Source organism: Neofelis nebulosa, chromosome 5, assembly GCF_028018385.1.
Source record: "Neofelis nebulosa isolate mNeoNeb1 chromosome 5, mNeoNeb1.pri, whole genome shotgun sequence".
In the NCBI taxonomy this organism is placed as follows: domain Eukaryota; kingdom Metazoa; phylum Chordata; class Mammalia; order Carnivora; family Felidae; genus Neofelis; species Neofelis nebulosa.
This window is the reverse complement of record NC_080786.1, coordinates 98,727,009-98,746,404: the sequence shown is the minus strand read 5'-3', so window position 1 is coordinate 98,746,404 and position 19,396 is coordinate 98,727,009. Positions and strand designations below refer to the sequence as shown.

At 42.3% G+C, this 19,396-nt stretch overlaps 1 protein-coding gene and 1 long non-coding RNA gene across 51 annotated transcripts in view; one reads left to right on the top strand and one right to left on the bottom strand.

Annotated features, from left to right (window-relative positions):
• Nucleotides 1-19,396, bottom strand: part of ZBTB20 (zinc finger and BTB domain containing 20) — a 777,866-nt gene that overhangs the window by 18,129 nt on the left and 740,341 nt on the right. For all 50 annotated transcript variants that reach the window (XM_058732431.1, XM_058732419.1, XM_058732421.1 and 47 more), the window contains one exon: nucleotides 5,273-6,877. In XM_058732431.1, coding sequence (XP_058588414.1) covers nucleotides 5,273-6,877 — 1,605 coding nt within the window. The remainder of the gene's footprint in view (nucleotides 1-5,272; nucleotides 6,878-19,396) is intronic.
• On the top strand, nucleotides 6,794-12,752 carry LOC131513064 (uncharacterized). The gene is made up of 2 exons (XR_009262450.1): nucleotides 6,794-7,063; nucleotides 12,353-12,752. It is a non-coding gene; the product is annotated as an uncharacterized LOC131513064 (long non-coding RNA).

The window sequence follows — 19,396 nt, the reverse complement described above, 5'->3', positions numbered from 1 at the left end:
TCACTCAAAAAGTATTTGTTAAGCTGCTACATATGCTAGCTTGTATTCATATATAGAATTTAAAGCAAAGAGTCCTAAGATTGGGTCTTAAAAGAAAGTTCCACCTGGATAGTACTGCGAGATAAAATACATGACACCCAGTGAAATCTGACTTCCAGAAAAGAAATGAATAATATTTTAGTCTAAGTATGTCACAAATACTGCATGGGACATACTTATGCTAAAAATACACTTGTTGTTTATCCAAAGTTCAAATTTAACTGGACATCCTGTATTTGTGTTTGCTAAATTTGGCAAACCTATACCTGCTGGTAAACAAATACTTCAAATGCCATCCTGGTCATTCAGTTCATTCACTGATCAAACATTTATTGAATGTTTATTATGTGTAAGGTATTATGCTGGGTATATTGAAGTATAAGGTATAGATAAAGATAAATATCTTTATCTATCTATGTACCCACCTACCTACCTATCAACCATTTCTGGCTCACAGAGTTCACATTATAATAGGAATGTGCAGACACAACCCCATAATAATAATACAAGTCAGTATTTTAAGTGCCAGGAGGCATACATCTGCCATGGTCCTTGTGCAGTTTGAGAGCCTTAGCTCACCTCTCATACATGAGATATTTGCCTCCGTAATATAATTTAGCCACTATAAAAATCAAGCTGTTATTTTCAACTGGTTTAGTTGTTGCAAATGCATAAGTTCTTATGAGTGGAATTTTAGGGAACAATGCTACGTAACAAAAGTAACCTGATGTCATCCTCGTCATCACCCAGCCTTCTAGGGAAATGATTCCTAGCTTAATGTGAATCAGGGCTCACTGAAACACAGATTACTGGGCTCCATCACAGTGTTTGTGATTCAGGCCTGGATGAGCCTGAGATTATGTATGCTGCTGCTATGGGGATCACACTGTGAGAACCACTGCTATTGGGTTATTTTTGCATTTTCCCTATTGCTTGACTTCCATATGCACACTGACACCAAGTCTTATCCTTCTGTGTCCTCTGTCCTTGCCTTCCTATTCTTTTGACTTTTGTTTTGTCTCTTGAGGGGAGGGGACATAGAAGAGCCCTGCTTTGCTCCATGACAGGACGGTTTGTGTTTATGGTTTTTTTCTCTGACTCTCTTATTTTCAAATACCTCCTTAACTCTTGGTTTCCTTTCTCACAACTTTTATGAGGCTGTAGTAAAGTGAACTGGAGAAACTCTGAGGAGAAACTCTGAGGAGAAACTCTGTGGTTTGTTTGGGAGTGGATAGAATGGTTAGGTGAGGGGTTTTCTTTTACTCTTAAAAAAAAATCATTAAAGAATGAAAAAAAAATGCTGATGTTATGAAGGAAGTTCAGGGGAAATCCAAGGAGCACCACATTGCTTCAGCATTTGAATTCCATAGAGGATGGAAACCTGTTAAGAGCTTATTATTCAGAGATGTGAGACAGAGCAAAGAATCTCAGTGTCTCTTGGGTGGAGGGGGCTAAGATAATAATGATGATGGGTTTTTTTTTTTTTTTAAACATTAGCTAGTACTTTACCTTCTATGACAAGCTCTTAAATGTAGCATACCTTTACAGCTACTCAAAAGACAAGAAAATTATTATTTCCATTATAAACTCAAAGAATCTGAGGGTTATAAAATTAAGTGACTTGCTTATGGCCACACAGACAATTAAAGGAACCCAAACTGAACCCAAATAATATAATTCTAGTATAACTGTCTTTCACTTATGTCCCACTCTAAATTTAGTGGTTCCCTGGTTCCCTGGTTCCCTAAGGTAGAGCTTAGCTCCAAAGTCATTACAATGGACTACTGATTTGTTTCAAACACTTCCCTTCAATGAATATGTGGATCATTAACACAGAGCCCCACAGAATTTTATTTGGAATCCCGATTTCAGAATAGATTCTCTGCAGTTGTCCAAAATAAGTACTATTTACATTAAACCTTTGAGTAACTGAAATGCAAAGCCAAGTACCCTGCATAATAGCTGTGATGCAGAGATCTCAAATATCTTTCCTTTTAATTCTATCAAGCTGCTCTTTCTCAGTAAGATTCTTTTACATTAGATTGTAGAGATTATACAAGATTATATTAGATTATACAGATTATATTAGATTATATAAGAATACTGAAACCATCCATACTTTTCCAAGTATTCCTAGTACTTTCTAGAATCTTTTTAGAGCAACATTTGGACTTTTTTGCTCTGGATTTTTATCATTTCCACTGGGCTCCTGTGAAGCTGGGAGGCCCCCCCTTTTTTTTTTATGTTTTCCCAAGAAACTGGAGAGAACTTTGTTTTGAAATGGAGGGCGCAGTGAATCCAGGTCCTGAATTACTTCCATATGTTCAGGCTGTCATGCCTTTTGAAAAATCTAGACCAATTGTTCTTTGACTTTGTTAGGTTATGGATTCGTTCCGTTAGATAAAGGTCTTGATAGACAAATGGCCCTTCCAAACTGCCACTGACAAATAATTCAGGGTGAATGGGAAGAATTTTGCTTCTTTTGAATGAGGTGCTCAAGTGATATCTGTGTATTAGTAATTGTTCCCAGACGTAGCCATGTCATACACACCAATACAAAACCTTCATAACTTACTGAGGACCTTCATAGTTTACTAGGTTATCTAAAGGCTAAAGGTTTGAGAATAATTTAGATTTAGATTTATGAAATGACTTTACTTGTAGGTTTTGTATCTATGATGTCTAAGTGTACAAACCCATTGCTGGTTTTCTCGTGGGCAAATCTAGTTATTTGGGTTAACCACAGAATCCTTTAGTGAATCCACTGGATAAATGTGTTTATATAGCAAAAAGACAATTTTTGATAGTGCACTGAAAATTTTATGTTCCAAGTTTAAAGTCTTATTTCAATATGTGATCTAATAGAATTTGTGAATTTTATATCTGCTGGGTCTACTGGAAGGGATGCACATTGGGGGAGGGGGGGTGGTAATAGAAATGTATGGATCCAAGACAAGCAAACTAAACTTTGGCTAAGGATACACTTCCACAAATGGTCTCTTTTTCCTCCTTAATCTTTAATTTGATGATTTATGTGACAACTATTCAGGAAAAGAAAGGGAAAAAAATTTTGAGAGCACTTTTGTAAGCCATAAAGTGCCACATAAATAAAAATATTACTGCTTGATCCATTTACCAAATAATGATGATACCCATACCACATGGAAAACTACCCCTGATTGATCTCAGGTGATTACTGAATTCACATTTATCCCAAATAAACATAATGACTTACCTACCTGATTTCCTGCTAAATTCAGTAGTGAGTTACCATGTTTATTTGGAGGTGTGAAAATTGTCATCTTTAAGAACAACTGATTCACATAAAGGCACATGCATAGATTTACATAATGTCTTGCCTTAAGCTGACGGTTAAGAAGGCAAAGTTCATTGTAAGTAACGTTCGGTTTTAGTTGTTCACTTCCATGTTGGGTACCTCATCTCAGTGTTTGTTTTCCTTCCCTTCTATTTCCTAACTTAAGTTTATGTGCCTTATGTCCTATCCCCTAGATGCCTGCTAGCTTATCTGAGAAACAAAGTTGCTTTGAAGAACTAATTTATTTTCATGTATTATAATTCTAGTATATAATTTTTTCTGGCAACTTTTTTGTTTTTTAACAGGGTGTTCTGGAACCAGAGGTATACCAGAAGAGTGACTCTTGTGATAAGAATTTCAAATATGGTGATCACCATTGGGGTAGGTATTTTCAGGTACAAGAGAATCTATGTGACATCATATCACATATGTGGTCACTTAATATGGAGGAGCATCTGTGGAATTCTCACTTCTGTGTCTGTTCTGTTACAGAGCTGGAAAAGGGCAGCTGGGCTGGGCAAAGGGCTGGGAGGGCAGGAGATCTTAGCTCTAGAATCACAGAATCCAGGGATGAAACACCATCTCACCCAATTACTCACCTAATGATTGGGTCCCCCCTACAACATCCCTTTGAAATGATCATCCATTCTCTCCTTGAACACCTCTAATTATAGAAACTCAGTCCCTTTGGGGGCTGCCTATCCCATCTTAGAGCAGCTCAGACCATTAACAACCCTTTTCTTTTATTTAGTTGAAAGAATCTCCTTTATAACTTCCAATCATTGGTCCAGTTCTACCTTTTGGAGCCAAACAGAATAAGCTTAATGTCTCTTTCCTCCCAACCATTTAAATAAAGCTAGCAATACTAATGTTAGCTACCATTTGTAGAGTGCTGATTATGGGCCTGGAATTGTTTTAAGAGCTTCATGTATTAATTCATTTAATCCTGAAAATAACACTATAAGAAAGATGTATTACTATTATCCTGTTTATATAGACAAGGAAACAAGTATAGAAAGATTAAGCAACTTTCCCAAAGTGACAACGTTTAGTAGTGCCTAAGTCTAATTTCAAACCCAGGCAATGTGGGTCCAAAGTTCCAGCTTAACTACTACATTATGCTGCCCTTGAAGCTCAAATACTTGGATGTGGCTTCTATGATGCCCTGAGTCTTTCCTGCAGGTTGAACAGCCCTAGGACTTTCAACTATGATATGCCATGGCTTTGCCTTCCTTTGTCATCCTAATTATACTCCTCTGAATGGGCCCAATCAGTTTATTGTCCTTTTAAAAGGTAGTGCCCAGTCTAATCTGTGGTCTCTAGGTGTTGAAAATAGAGAATAAGCAGTAGAAAATAGAGTGAGTCTATCACTTCTCTTCATTTCAGGGACCACAAATGCAGCATAAGCTTGCATCAGCCTTGTTGTGGTCTCTTCAAGCTGATGATTCATACAGAACTTACTACAGACTAAATCTTTCATTCCTATTCTGTGTATATGACTTTAGTCATATATGACTTTAGCCTATGACCACCGCACTGCTGTAGAAGGAGTGCTCACGGTAAAATGAAGTGACTAGAGTATATAATTTCCAAGGACTTTTCCAGTTCTAAACACCTAGGATCAAACAATGTATTACAAAGTCCGATGCATTTAAAAGATATTGTGCCTGCAAATTCTTCATCAGACTTTTTTCCCATTTGCCCTTCTACATAAAGGGTTTCTGTGATTTTGTATTTTGGTGGCACGATGCTTCATTCCTATGACGGGGGCACCCTTGGGGCTTCTAGAAGATGGGTCCTTCTAATCTGAAAGATGACTCCAAGACTTGCCTTCCACTGCTGTCCTGCCCCTCCCTTCCTACAGCCCCCCTGACACCCACAGCCCACTTCCAGGTCTCCAGGAGAGCTTACACTCACCTGTGTGTACGAACATGTGCTTGACGTAGTTCTGTTTGGCGGTGAAAGTCTTGTTGCAGAGAGTGCACTCATAAGGCTTTTTTTCGCCCTGCCCACTGGCTGTGCTGTGGCCTGCGGATGGGGCCAGGGGCTGTGGCGCTGGCAGCTGTGCAGTAAAGGTCGACAGGCCGGGCTGGGACACTGTCACAAACTGGGTCTGCTGGCCTGCCAGGGGCTGTGGCAGGCTGAAGAGGAAAGGCTTGGGGCCACTGCCCGCGGGCTGGGTAGTGAAGAGGGCCGGCAGGTAGGTGTTGCCGGCTGTGCCAATGACCTGTGTGTTGCTGGTCAAGGTCAGAGGCATCCTCAAGTTGCTGGTGAGGGTTTCTGTCTGGCGTAAGTAGAGCTGGGTACTTGGCAATGGCTGCCCAATGGACGTGTTGACCGAAGGCTGCTGCAGGACGCTCTTGTCGGAGCTGTTGCTGACAGTGATGACCGTGTTGTCCATCTCTACCTCGTTGCTTCTCTCCGGGGAGGAGGCACCTGTTTCTAGCTGGTGCGGCTGCGGGCCGCCCTCAGCAGGAGCTTCCGTGGCCTGTTCGGCTTGGGCAGGCTCGGCCTGGCCATCCCGCGCTGCCCCCGGCCCGAACTGCTGCTCCACAGAGTCAGGCTCGGTGCCTATGGAGGAACTGACGCCCGAGTCGAAGCTCTCGCCCTTGGGCTCACTCTCGGTGCCCTCCGCCTGGTCGGTGTCTTCCGTGCACTCCTCGGATTCGTTGCGCTCCAGGATCTGCACCCTTTGCTGCCCATAGTAGTCGTAATCGTCCTCCATCTCCTGTTTAATGTGGATGTTGCCCACCAGGGTCTGGATGCGCACCGGCCGGGGCTGCTTGCGGCAGTGCGTGGTCTCGGGGGTGGTGGACAGGTAGCGCTCCATCTGCTGCGAGCGCTCATGGATGCGCGTGATCCAGCTGGGGTCTTCCATGTGGTGGTCACGGGGCAGGCCGAGTGCAGTCTCGTGGTGGCTGACCACCGCACCGCTGTAGAAGGAGCGCTCACCACTGCCGTTCTGCATGGAGCATGCGTAGAGTGCCGAGTAGATCCTGTCCACGCTGTGCTGCGGGTGGCTCTGCAGGTAGCCCGACTCAGTGTCGCTGCTCTGGCCCGATGTGCCTGACTCGGGAGTGCCCCGTGGCGTGTCCTGGCCGGAGTCCTGGATCCCCGGGAACACATCGCCCACGTTCTGCGACACGATGCGCGTGCACTCATCGATGACTGTTTTGATCTGCAGGATGCTGGCGGCCGTGAGGATCTGTAGGGCTTCCGACTGCGAGACGCGCAGCACGCCGCTGTACATGAAGTCAATGAGCTTTTGCACCGACTGTACCGACACCACGGATGGGATCTCGATGTCGCTGTAGCCCAACAGCAGCTTGTCCTGGAAGAAGGGGCTGCCGGCTGCCAGCACGCAGCGGTGTGCGCGCAGCATGCTCCCGTGGATGCGCACCGTCACGTCACAGAAGTGGCCACGGTTGCGCTGCTCGTTGAGGGTCTCGAGCACGGAATTGCTGAAGTTGTGAAGGTTGATGCTGTGAATGCGCTCGGTCATCCCCTTGCAACTGATGTCACCTGCACGGTGGGTGGCAAGACAGACACAAGACAGGGCGTGTGGGTCAGGGCTAACTGACTTCATTCCTAACACCCATGTCTTAGGTGGGTAATGCCCATGGCTCCTGGAAACAGCCCCAACCCCCCACCTTGCAGACACAAGCAGGCTCTGTGGCGAGTTGGACATGCTTTGCACAGCAGGCTGAGGTATGATGGCCTACGGGAACAATGCCTTTCTTCCATTTGGCCCCAACAATGCCCCAGCTATTTTGGGTACTGAATCCCTGTCAATGCCCTAGAGCTTCAGCCAGGGTTGTCGAAGTAGAGCAGCCAAATAAACAGATGGGTCATTTGCCTGCTCTTACTACAACTTCAGCAAATAAGACCTGAAAAACAAATGGAAGATTGGTTCTCATGGAACTGTCTACTTCCACTTTAGACAGGTCTAAGACGAGGTCCTTCAGGAAAGCTTACATTTTTCCCAGTTTTTCAAGGTTCTTGATTTTATTCATAGACAGCAATAATATTCATTGTTAAAAAATAAACTCCCTTCCTACTCATTTATATGTATATTTCCAAACCCACACCATGTATGCAAAAACTCTTGGAAAATTCAATCCAGACTAAGACATCCACCAAACAGCTGCTGCCATGTTTTCCAGTTGAGGGACAGGTGATGGAATGCAATCTGCTGGTTGAAGGGGCGCTCACCCACTGTTTTCCGTATGTACACATTCTTCTTGTCATCTCTGACAACCTGTTTGAGAACTTTCTAACTTGGTTGTATGTGATATGGATGGTTTCCTGAATTTCCTGAAACTTAATGTAGAAGGAGTGTTAAAAAGGTCAGAGATGGCAGCACTGACCTGGCAGACTGTAGTATACTAGGTGCTCATACTTAGTGTTCAAACTGGGCACTTCTGAGAGTGCAAGGGAGCACTGTTAATAATTAGGTGAGGACAGCAGGAGTAAAGCAAGAATGGGATGTGGAATCACCCAAGCCAATAGAGTGCTGTATGCACTTGCTACAGCTCCCCGTGGGAAGGCAATAGTGTACTATGGGGAGGCTGTGGATATCCTGACCCATTGCTTATTCCCCACGTTCTGCAGACAAGGGATAATGTCGGTAACATCTGGATCACAGATTGAGAAATAAAATGGATGGCTGTAACACTAAGTCTTAGGGCTTTCCTATTTTTCTACCTCACTTCTCAAATGGTTCCAAAGAATCCTTTTCTCTGAGCCATCCTTCATTTCTATTCCTTATTCTTGCCTTCATAACTGAACAATCAGCTTGAGAGGCCAAGTGAGTAGGCTTTTACCACCCAGGTGGCTCAAGCACGGATTGTTGGCCTGTGACCCAGATCTCTGTGTCTTGTGAGAAGTAACCCCCAGAGGTAATGACCTGCAGATGGGAGGAATGCCCATCTCCTTTGGTTCTTTCTCGTCCACCTTAGGAGGGAGGACCGGTTCAGGAAAGTCTGAGCTCAACCAGCTCTACCTTGCTTCACTCGATCTCCTCCTCATGCTATTTGAGCTCAGTTGGTGTGACCACATCCTTTTACATACTCATTTATTTCCTTTGTTTCCATCTTTATATTTTGTCAGCCTCACATATATCCAGTTAACTAAATAAATGCCTAGAGGCTCTATGTTCACTTTCAGTGATATGATTTGCATTGGTTTTTACGTAAGAGAATTCCTTCTTGTTCTGGCTTCCATTTGGTCTATTATGTGCCTAAAATATTGTATTGGGCTACAGTTTCTATTTTTTTCACTGTTGTAAAACAAATGGTCTTTGCCAGATTCAAGAATCATGGTGAACCCTCTATGACCGTGCTAATACAAAATAGAGCCCTAGGGGAAGGCCCCAATAACCCAGGAAGAAATGTTCAGGAAATCAGTCAGCAGACCAAATTCTAAGACCTTGCTGAGTCCTCCATGCACATAGAGCATGATAACAACAAGAGCATTTATTTTTTAAAAGCTTACCACTTATTACCATATCATTTCACTGAATCGTCACAGCAACCCCTATCACATAGGTAGTATTATTATCCTCATTTTTCAAATGGGAAAACTGAGGCCAGAGAAATCAAGAAAATCACTCAAGGCCTCTTAGGCAATTGGTGAAAGAGTGGCATTTGAACCCAGGTGGTCTGGCCCTAGAATTCACATTCTTATCTGTTTCATTGCATTTGCATGCTTTGCCCCAAATGAAGTCTGGCCCTTAGGTATCCATGGGTCCACTGTAAAGCTGCATGAAAAGGTTTGTCCAATATGTCCTTCAGTTACTTCTATATCTACCCATAAATTAGCATGGTGTTCATGTTTCTAGGCCTTGGGACTTCAACATGGTTTCAGTAATCTAACTTAAAGACATCTTTAAGTTGCACTAAAATGTAGTAAGACTACACTAAAATGTAGTAAGGCTTTTCTTTGTTTTAATATATTTTTTAAACGTTTATTTTTGAGAGGGGGGGCAGGGAGAGGGGACAGAGGATCTCAAGTGGGCTCCGTGCTGACAGCAGCAAGATCCACAAGGTCCTGGCCTGATCCGAAGTCAGATGCTCAAGTGACTGAGCCACCCAGGTGCCCCAAAATGTAGAGTTTTCTACATATAATTTTACTATCACTAAGGTCTTTTTTTATTTAAGTTAACAGTGAGCACTAAAACTGGCCGAGTCTCTGATAAAATCACCATCTCTAAGTAGGATGGATTTATTAGATAACTTTTTCCCACACAGGTGAAAATACTCTTTTTTTTCTTTTAACGTTTATTTATTTTTGAGACAGGGAGAGACAGAGCATGAACGGGGGAGGGTCAGAGAGAGAGGGAGACACAGAATCTGAAACAGGCTCCAGGCTCTGAGCTGTCAGCACAGAGCCCAACGCAGGGCTCAAACTCACAGACCGCGGACTGTGAACCGCGAGATCATGACCTGAGCCGAAGTCGGACACTTAACCAACTGAGCCACCCAGGCGCCCCAGGTGAAAATACTCTTTAAACACACATTTGCTCATAGCACCAGTCACAGACATATCACTAGATTTGCCATTTATGATGAAGAGGTGTCTTCCTTCTGATTAATTCTGGAAAGAAACTTTACCACAAGTATCATAATAATTAATATCATGTAGCATTTCACAATGGACAAAACTCTTTCACGTATAATATCTTAGTATTTTCTTAAAACCATCCTATATGTTTTCAGGACAAGTCCTATTACTACTATTTGATGTAAAATAAGTTGAGGCTATCAAAGTGTTTAAATGACTTAGCCTAGGTTTTACACAGCTAGTAAGAGGCAGGGTTAGGATTAGAACCCACACCCTTGATGTTCTTCCCACTGCATACCACTGGATCTCTGAAGAATGAAAACTGGATCGCCTAAAGATCTAAGGCCACCCTAATTCTCAGGACATAGAAGAAAAGATAAAAACACTGAGAGTGATGATGAAGGTTGCTTTACAGAGGGAAATGGTCAACACCAAAAGCTGTCATCACACTGCACACATTCACACACACAATCTCATGAGAAAAATTCAAACTGCTTGCTTGAGTGAACTGGTCCAGTCTATCCAAACAATCAGGTAACCCTATGGAGATAATCACAAAAAAACCCATTACATGATCTGAATTATGGTTTCTGCAGTAATGTCAACCAACTTCGTTAAAGACCACAGAGACAAACTCCAACCTGCACACATGTACAACCTGACCTGACGAGCCTAGTTGGATTTTTATAGACACAATTTTTAAACATCTCCCTGAGTGCACTGGTCCCACACTGCAGTAAGCAGCCATGAAAGGCTGAATGGGCTTTGCTGATACGGGTACAGATGCTATGGGGGACCCTGCCTCTCCATTCAAGCGCGCCTGGTTCCTCCCGCACACAATGCTGAAGCAATTCTTTCCCAGGCTTTCTTTTATATTTAACACTAATACAGTGGGAAAAAGTTTCTGCCACAGCAAGGCAATGTCCAGGCTTTTGTGAAGCAGGCCTTTTCATCCAATGGGCATTAATGTATAGATTCCAACGGAATAAATCTGAAATAGTCTACTGTAGAAGATTTGTTCCCCATTGAAAACAAATCTTGATTAGATGGTTATTCAGGGACTGTATAGGAAGGAATGGTGTGAAAATGCTAACTCCATTCTTTCCTAGATTGGCACTGAATAGGCATTTGGGCTATTCAAAAACAAAACAAAACAAAACAAAACAAAAAACCACCAACCACCCTCTTAACTCTACAAAACCATGCAACTTTCCAAAGATTATGTATATTTGGGGACGCTACCTCACCCCAAAAATACCCCACGATGGTGTGAACATAGAACTGCGGGGGGGGGGGGGGTAAAATGAAGAGTTGATAAAAATGGTTCTCTATGTGTTTAAAAATAATAACCGACCTCCTTTCCACTAGAGCAAAAATATAGAGTCAGCCTGAGATGGCATTCACTAGAAACACACAAGGCATCCTACCACAGAAAGTGGTCATGTATTCTGAATGACTGTGTTCTGTGAGCGAGCACAATACGGATGGGGCTGAAGCGGGGCGAGCACCAAAGGGAAAATCGGCTTGTGGTGAAAGAGGTGATGGAGGGCCTGGCTCTGCCTTGTAGGAACTCGGCTCCTGACTGTCTCTTAAACTGCGGGTGTTCGGGGACAGGACTTAGCATGAGAATAAAAAGCTGCTTGTGCACAAGGGAAAATGAACAAGAAAGGAAACAGCAGGCAATACAATCTCCTTTAATTAGGTGTGAAATCCAGTCCTTTCTCAGCCCCGGATATATAAAATCAGACCAGTGCAAGGGTGAGGTGCTAGAGAGGGAGATGGGAATTTGAAGTCTCTGTGATTTGGGAGGAAACACCAGCTCTCAAATTAAAACCAAGATGAATTTCGGTCAAGTCAACACGTCTAAGTCAAATGGCAGGGCCGAAAAGCCCTTGAGCTTTCAATCTGGGCCAGCAGGCGCACATGAGGTAAGTGGGTCAGCTCACAAAATAGGGCTAGGGTGGCCAGGCCTCCACAGCCCAGGCTTTTATATCACACTCTTTGCCACCTTGCACCTTGATACTTTTACTGTGTTGAGGTTTCTCTTTCGTATATAGGTGATTAGTGGTGATCGTAAGCTACCGTGTGTTGGTGCTACTTACCAAGTTGGTCATACTAGGAAAGACCCACTCTTCTCCTGAGAAAACAGGGATGCATGTGGTCACTCAGGTCCCTTCCTCCTCAAATCTACATCTGTTGCCCCTGCCAGGGCCAAGACCTCGGATATTTGAGTTCACGTATGTGCCGGGGTGGGGAGGAGCTGCTGAGCCTGAGGAGGGCAGAGGTTGCTTCCTCACGGGCTTCACCATCCAAAGCAGATGGCCCAACACATTCTTTCTATCTCAGGGGCATCTTCACAATCTTTGTGAGACAGGGAAACTGAAGGACTCCGTAAAAACCTGCTTTTTGTTCCCTTTCCCACTTCTATTCTGCTAGGACCTGCATCCCTGCCCTACACATGCCTTAATGTATGTCCTCCTTTGTAAGGGACAAGGAGTTCATGATCTCTTTGGAGTCTTCCAGCACAGCAGATAACATCTAAGGACTGACCAGGCGAGGTCATCATGTGCATATTCCAGACCACTGGCGCTAGACATCTCGATGCCAACACCCCCTGGCTCCAGGGAGTAAGTGACTTATGATGGACACCTGGACTCTGTCCTTGTTCTGACCAGTTCCTGGATGACTGAGAGGACATGTGCACCAGACCACAATCGTCAATAAGAAATCCCCAGGCCCCAAGTGAAGATGAGACTCCCTCCTTTCCTTTCCGAGTCTCCCACACACTCTGTACCTGCACTCTCTTTCTACCTTCAATAAACTCTGCTTTCACCTCCTCCTGGCTCGCGTTTGATTTCTATCCTGCACGCAGCCAGGAACCCTCTTGGCTGGTCCTGTGGGATGGCCTCTGGGTCGTGGGACCCAGCCTGTCAACATCATTTGGAGGGTGGCTGGGAGCACTGGAGAAATCACTTACCACTGGCTCCATACACCTAGCATATCCTAGCTGTCATTGCCCCTGGATGTGGACCGTGGGAGGGTCATTAGCATATGGGAAAGAGAGCTGCACTGCCTTATGCACCCACTCCTGGGTGTAAAGGGAGTGCTTTGGTTTGTCTCCCAGTGGGAGTTGTCCTCTACCTTCCTGATTGTCTAAGCCCAAGGTACAGGAACCATTAGAGGATGTTCTCTTTTTCTCTCTCTCTTTTTTTTTTTTTTATTTTTTACCGTTGGTAACAGAATTGTTCTCTTAAAGCATTAAAAATTTGTTCAACTTTCAGAAATTAGATTTTCAAACTATTTTCAGGAATATACCACCTATGAATGTTGGGAACAGTCTGTATTTACTTTTGTGGTCACCACTTCTTATTTTAGCTGGACAGAGATAGTCAACTTACTAACTTGCCTGAAGTGTTTACAACACCATTCTACTTATGATCTCAGTACCATAGTTGGATATGTCTTTCATATTCCTTGAACTCTCATTCATACATGTAAGGAACTTTCATTCCTTCCGAAGCACAGTTTAAGTATTGAAAGGTCTTTAGGAAGTGTAGTGTGGGCTTTAGGGGTATCCACATATTATCATGAATGGGCATGTTTCTACTTTCTTAGGGATAAGGTCAATGTCTTTCATTAGAATCTCAAAGAGGTCTGTATTCCCCCCAAATTAAGACCCATGAATCGAGAATCAAGTATCTCTCCTCAGGCTGCTCTTAACTACTTTCAGTAATCAGAGCCTCTGAAACTGATGTCACCTTCATGACTACATCTGAGGTAGCAGGCCCGGCAGGCTGATATTTCCCATTTACTTGAGTGGATGCTATTTTATGTGATCAACGCCACAGTCTTAGCCAAAGTGACAGCACTTACCTTTCCAAAGAGAATGATTCAAAAATAAAAATAGGATTGAAAAGGAAGAGAAAAAAAAGAGAGAACAGAAATATAGATGATAAAGTACTAACACTAGCTGAGATCTGGAGGAATAGAACAGAGCTATATAGTCTGACAATTGGTGAAGCCAACTATAGGTTTTTATCAGAGTGGATCCCCTTTGAAAGTTAACACAAATCCATATAAGAACTAGAAAATATCCTTTAATGTTTTTTGGACTGTTAAAAATGAGATATTGTGGTATAAATTGAACAAAAAATAAATACAAACTTAACATGCACTTCTTTTTTTAAAAATCTTAATGTGTACTTCCAATCTAGCCAACAAGGTAGAGTTCACCTGAAAGCCCTGTGGTACTTCAAACAGACGGCTTTTCTTTCTTTTTCTCCCTCCCTCCCTCTCTTCCTTCCTTCCTTCCTTCCTTCCTTCCTTCCTTCCTTCCTTCCTTCCTCCATCCCTCCCTCCCTCTCTCCAGTCTCTCTCTTCCTCCCTCCCTTTTTTCCTTCTGCTACACCCTTAAGTTTTCCTAAGCTTCAAGTATGGGGAACAAGGGGGAAAAACTGTGAATTATATACTCTGTGATCTTCAGGCCCATTCCCAAATCTGGATTGAGTCTCCATTCTTGCCGTCCTTCCCCTCTCTTCACTCTACCAAAAGCAAGAGCTTCATGCTTCGTCTGAAGGATAGGAAGAGACTGATACTGCCGGTGGGATTTCCAGGGCCAAAGGAAAAGTCCCATGGAAGCCTTTTGAGTTGGCTCTGGAGGCTCTCACAGTCTCTCTCTGACAGCCCAGGCCTTTGGCTTGCCTGATTCCACATCCAGTCTGCTGTTACCTCCAAGAAGGGACTGAGAAATGCCTGATTATGCACCTAACATTGCAAATACAACTGACTGATGGATGGAGTTGTTTTGGGGGTCACCTGAATATTCACCAATTCATGAGTGAAACATTTACTGAGAAAAGCCTCTTGGAAATGGATCCATAAGGACACAGGTGATCTAAAATCTAAAACAGTGAAAAGAAATTCATCCATAAGGATCTTTGATATTTGAAACGTATGCTCATCAGTCAACTTCTCCCTGACCTCAGTGCCCAGGAAAAGCTGGTTCTATGTTTATCTTTGTGGACCCTGTGAAAATCGTACCTGGAGCTCAGGATCAAAATTTAGGTCAAATTTTCAGAACTATATGGGACCTCATGGTATGCTTTTCTAAGTCAAATTTACCCCCTGGCCTCATTCTAGTGTCAATTCCTTATTTTACTTCAACTCTGATTTCTTTTTTATAGTTACATGTAAGTATATTTTCCTACATATTTACTAATGTATTGAGTATTCTTTTAAGCCAAATCAAATCCCTTTAGTTATGAGGTGAGGATATAATCAAACAATCAAGAAGTAATTGAACATCAATTTTATGCAACCGATTCTAAATATAAGTTAAAACTTCAGCTTGGGGTATTATCAAGCTACATGCTTTGTGAATTTCTATACTTTGAGCATCTGATTTCAGTGGAACAAAACACTGAATGTTCAAACACCTTCTTTATTCTCTTATAGTACAGCCTGTGAAAGCTAAGTTTTAACTCTGGGAACAAAGGCATCGGACAGCTATAATTCTAGACAACATTCTGAAAGACACCTATGCCCTCATTCCAACGCTGAAATGAAATGACTTCTTCTTGAGAAGGCAGGACCTGCTGGGACTAAGGAAGAAAGTCATTGAAATCTGAGGTTGATGCCTTTAAATCCTCTTATATCATAAACCTTTTGAGACACCTTTTAGGAGTTTGATTTTTTTTATAAAGCTCTTTCCTTACAAATTTAGCTGCTGCCCTATTGTAACCTTTTCTTTTGTTCACTAAATCTGGGGAACAAAAACACAGAGATGCTGCATCCGTGGGTGGGATACAAAAATGAACAAAGGGATCTACTTACATTCACAGTTAAAGTATGCAGTTTGAACCTGGCTTTGGATAGGCCTTAAAGAAGGATCTTTATATTCAAATATATAGTTAATAAGTTCAGTCCTTTTCTTCTGCTTGAAAAGAAATTAAAAATTTTAAAGTGTTTATATAGAAACCAGCATCTTCTTACTTACTAATCTGTTCTTCTTTTGATCTGTATATCATCCTGTACTTATTTTAAAGGAAAAACACATTTTTAATTTGACTGAGTTCAAAGATCCAGAATAACTCCTAGGAATGGCATTCCTTTGGAAAATATCAACTGGTGTTAAAGTAGAGTTAAGTAAGAAATTAATTTTTTGACTTTGGGACAACTTTTATCTGAATTTCAATGAGTGAGAAAACAGAACCCCATAGTGTCATTTTAAAAAAGCTGTTTTTTACTCAAATAATCAGAACTTCCCAATCCACAGAACTTCCTTTGGTCCTCTGTTGCTGCACTGTTTTGAAACTGCCTTTGAAGCAGATCTTCAGATTTGCTCAATGCTCAAATGTTCTCTTTGCTTACGTCTTCCGGGAAAAAATAAGTCACTTCCAACGTGACAACCGGTTTTCAAGCACAGTTCTGTGTATTGGTAGAAGGGGGCTACAGTGTTTCTCTATAGAGGGCATGGGCTTGAGCCATGATACATTGTTTTACTGAAAAAATGAAGGCCTTCTATCTCAAAGCAACAAGGAAAAGCCAAGGAAAAAGGTTATTATTATTATTTTTTTCTGGATTACTAGAAAAGTTAGAAGCACAGAGGGGATTTGATGTTTAGGACAAGTAGTTGAAACTACCTCTTGACAGCCCAGCTAGGGCGATTCATCATGAAACCAGGCACAGAGTTTCCTTAAGAAAGAATAAGATGTAAGTCTTCTAGGATGAAGAAGATCCTAGATAAGTGTTGTTGGAACTCAAAACCTTGGGAGACATGGATAAATAAAGGAAGTAGAAGGCATACTTCATATTATTATAATGAGGAGTAAGATATTTCATTTTTATTTTATTTTTATTATACTTTATGTGTTCTTTTATATAATATTTTAGTACTATTTACCTGTCATAGGAGAAAAGATATTAAGCTGTAAGAGTCTTCTATAGCTGTAGGTAACATTCTAATAATCTCATCTCACTTCACTGGTTTGATCTTATTTTCCCATTTTCCCCAAATAAAATCTTTGAACTAATCAAAGAAGTGGACATTTTGCCATCTCTTGCATGCACTGCAAGAGCTTATTCTTAATTCTCCTCTGCTGAATTTGTCCTGAGTTCTGAAATTCTGTGCTTTCCTCTACTTACCAGACCTTATGACCATTTGAGAACCCTATAAAAAGTTCTTCCTTCTCTGTGGAGCCCTTCTCTGATTGCCGGGTCCATCTTAATTTCTCTCTTTTCTTAGTTCTGACTGGTTGGTGAGGTAATAGATTGAAACATTAATTTCTGTTTTTTTTTTCTTTTCCCCACTGAATGAGAAAACTTTCATAGCAATAAGGCAATTAAGAAAAGCTAAGCTTGTACATAGTTCTGGGCTCTCTTGTCTTAGGAAGTTGTGGCTTCACAGTCCAAATCAGAAGTTAAGCCCTAAAGACAAAGCCCCAAGACGGAGAGCTTTGTTTTGGGAATCTAGGCCCTCTAAGGGAATTAAGCTAGGGCTTTACTAGGGTGAGGAGGGTGAGGCTGGTGCTTTGGAGGTAGACTGAGGTGGCCTGTCAGGGGAGAAAAATAATTACCCCTCAAATGGGGGAAGGTGCTATAAAGTTTGAAGTCTCTGCTTACATACAGCTCTAGTTGGGGTAATTTCTTGGTACACTTCTTGAGGATGGACATAAAAAAGGGTACTGCCTTGACAGGAGCAGTGATGCACCTGGGGCAAGGATGAGGGTGAGGGGCATCTCTAAACCCAGCTACAGCAGTAGTGCCCAGCAGTCAGATGGACCAGGGTCTTTGTCATGTAGACAAGCAATGTTGATGATGGAGACTGCTGTGGACTAAGGATCTGACCTCTCCCTAGATTTTGTAAGTCCCTGTACAAGTCTGGGGAAGGGAGAGCAGCCTTGAAACCTCATGGAATTTCTTGCTATTTTAGTGACATGTTTAATTTGCTTTAGAAATAAGGAAATGTTTCTTCCACCTGAATGTTGAGAAATAAGTCTGAACTTCTTACACATGTACTACCTAATTTAGTATATTATTGACCACTGTCTCTTTTCACTTGTGCTTGTCTGGGTCTACGAGAATAATCGAAGCATCCCGAAGGCTAGTACCCTGCCTTGTTATAACTACAGCTACAACTACAAATTACTGAACCTTCACACTGCCCAACACATTTCTTTACATTGAGTAGGTCCTAACTGAGCATTTGTTAGGTCAAGTCTCTGTTGAACTTCCTGAACATGCTGACAATATCAATGGGAACTTCAGGCTACACCTTTTCTCTGAGGTACTGCATGTTGTAGTCCCAGGGAGTCTTTCTGTCTCTGAAGTTTGAGTGATGCTCTTCTCCCTCTCCTTTATTACTCTACTGCCTCTCATCAAGGAAGAGCCACAGTTCTATTTTCAGTACACATTTAAGGTCTAAGGCAATTGGTTTTTTATGAGTTCACTGAGTTTCTCACAAACTGTGCTCAATCATTTATGATTTCTGACACAGGCCTTACTGTCCCCATCTCCTGGATTCCATTTCTCCCAAAAGACAGCTCATTAGGTCCTCCTGTCGGCTGAGGAGTCAGTGGAGCTCAAAGCAGAGCCATACCTTAAAACCCCAGGTGAGAAGAGACGATCAGTCTCTCATGTGATCTAAAAATGATCAGGCTAAAGTCCCACCACCCTTGCCTGACTTAGGGAAGCTAAACTGCTTGCTCACAGATGTTAGGGAGATCTCTATCAATCAGTTGTGATAACTGGATATGTATATTTGCATAAACAGTGTCAGAGATTGTTTAGAATATTTTCACTTGGTGGCCACTGGGTGTCCTCATTTACAAAGTAAATAAGTAAATACGCGCTATTTAGTGTAGGTCACCAGAGGGAATAAAGACACTAGATTTCTCTTTGGCCTTTCACATGCTGAGCATAATTTTTTTTATTGAACTTACAACCAGGTCAGATATCAGTACTGTTTATAAATGTTTGGGTAAAATTGGTAAGGTTTATAACCAAAGTAACTTTTGTAGGTTCCAGACATGAATTCATAAGGCCATTTCCTCAACAGAGGGGACCGTGATCTAGCTATTAGAATGAGCTCTTATTTGTTTGAAAATTGGCATGGGATTTTGACTATCTGCGCAGAGAGCCAGGAGAGAGAGGAGCAGAGAAAGTCTTCATTTATTCTTAAAAGAAAAGAGAACACCAAATATCTCCATGGGATATTTGTTAGATTCTGTTTTTATCTCAGTTTTTCTGGAAACCAATTAAAAATAATAATGAGAGGGGCGCCTGGGTGGCGCAGTCGGTTAAGCGTCCGACTTCAGCCAGGTCACGATCTCGCGGTCCGTGAGTTCGAGCCCCGCGTCAGGCTCTGGGCTGATGGCTCGGAGCCTGGAGCCTGTTTCCGATTCTGTGTCTCCCTCTCTCTCTGCCCCTCCCCCATTCACGCTCTGTCTCTCTCTGTCCCAAAAATAAATAAAAAAAATAAAT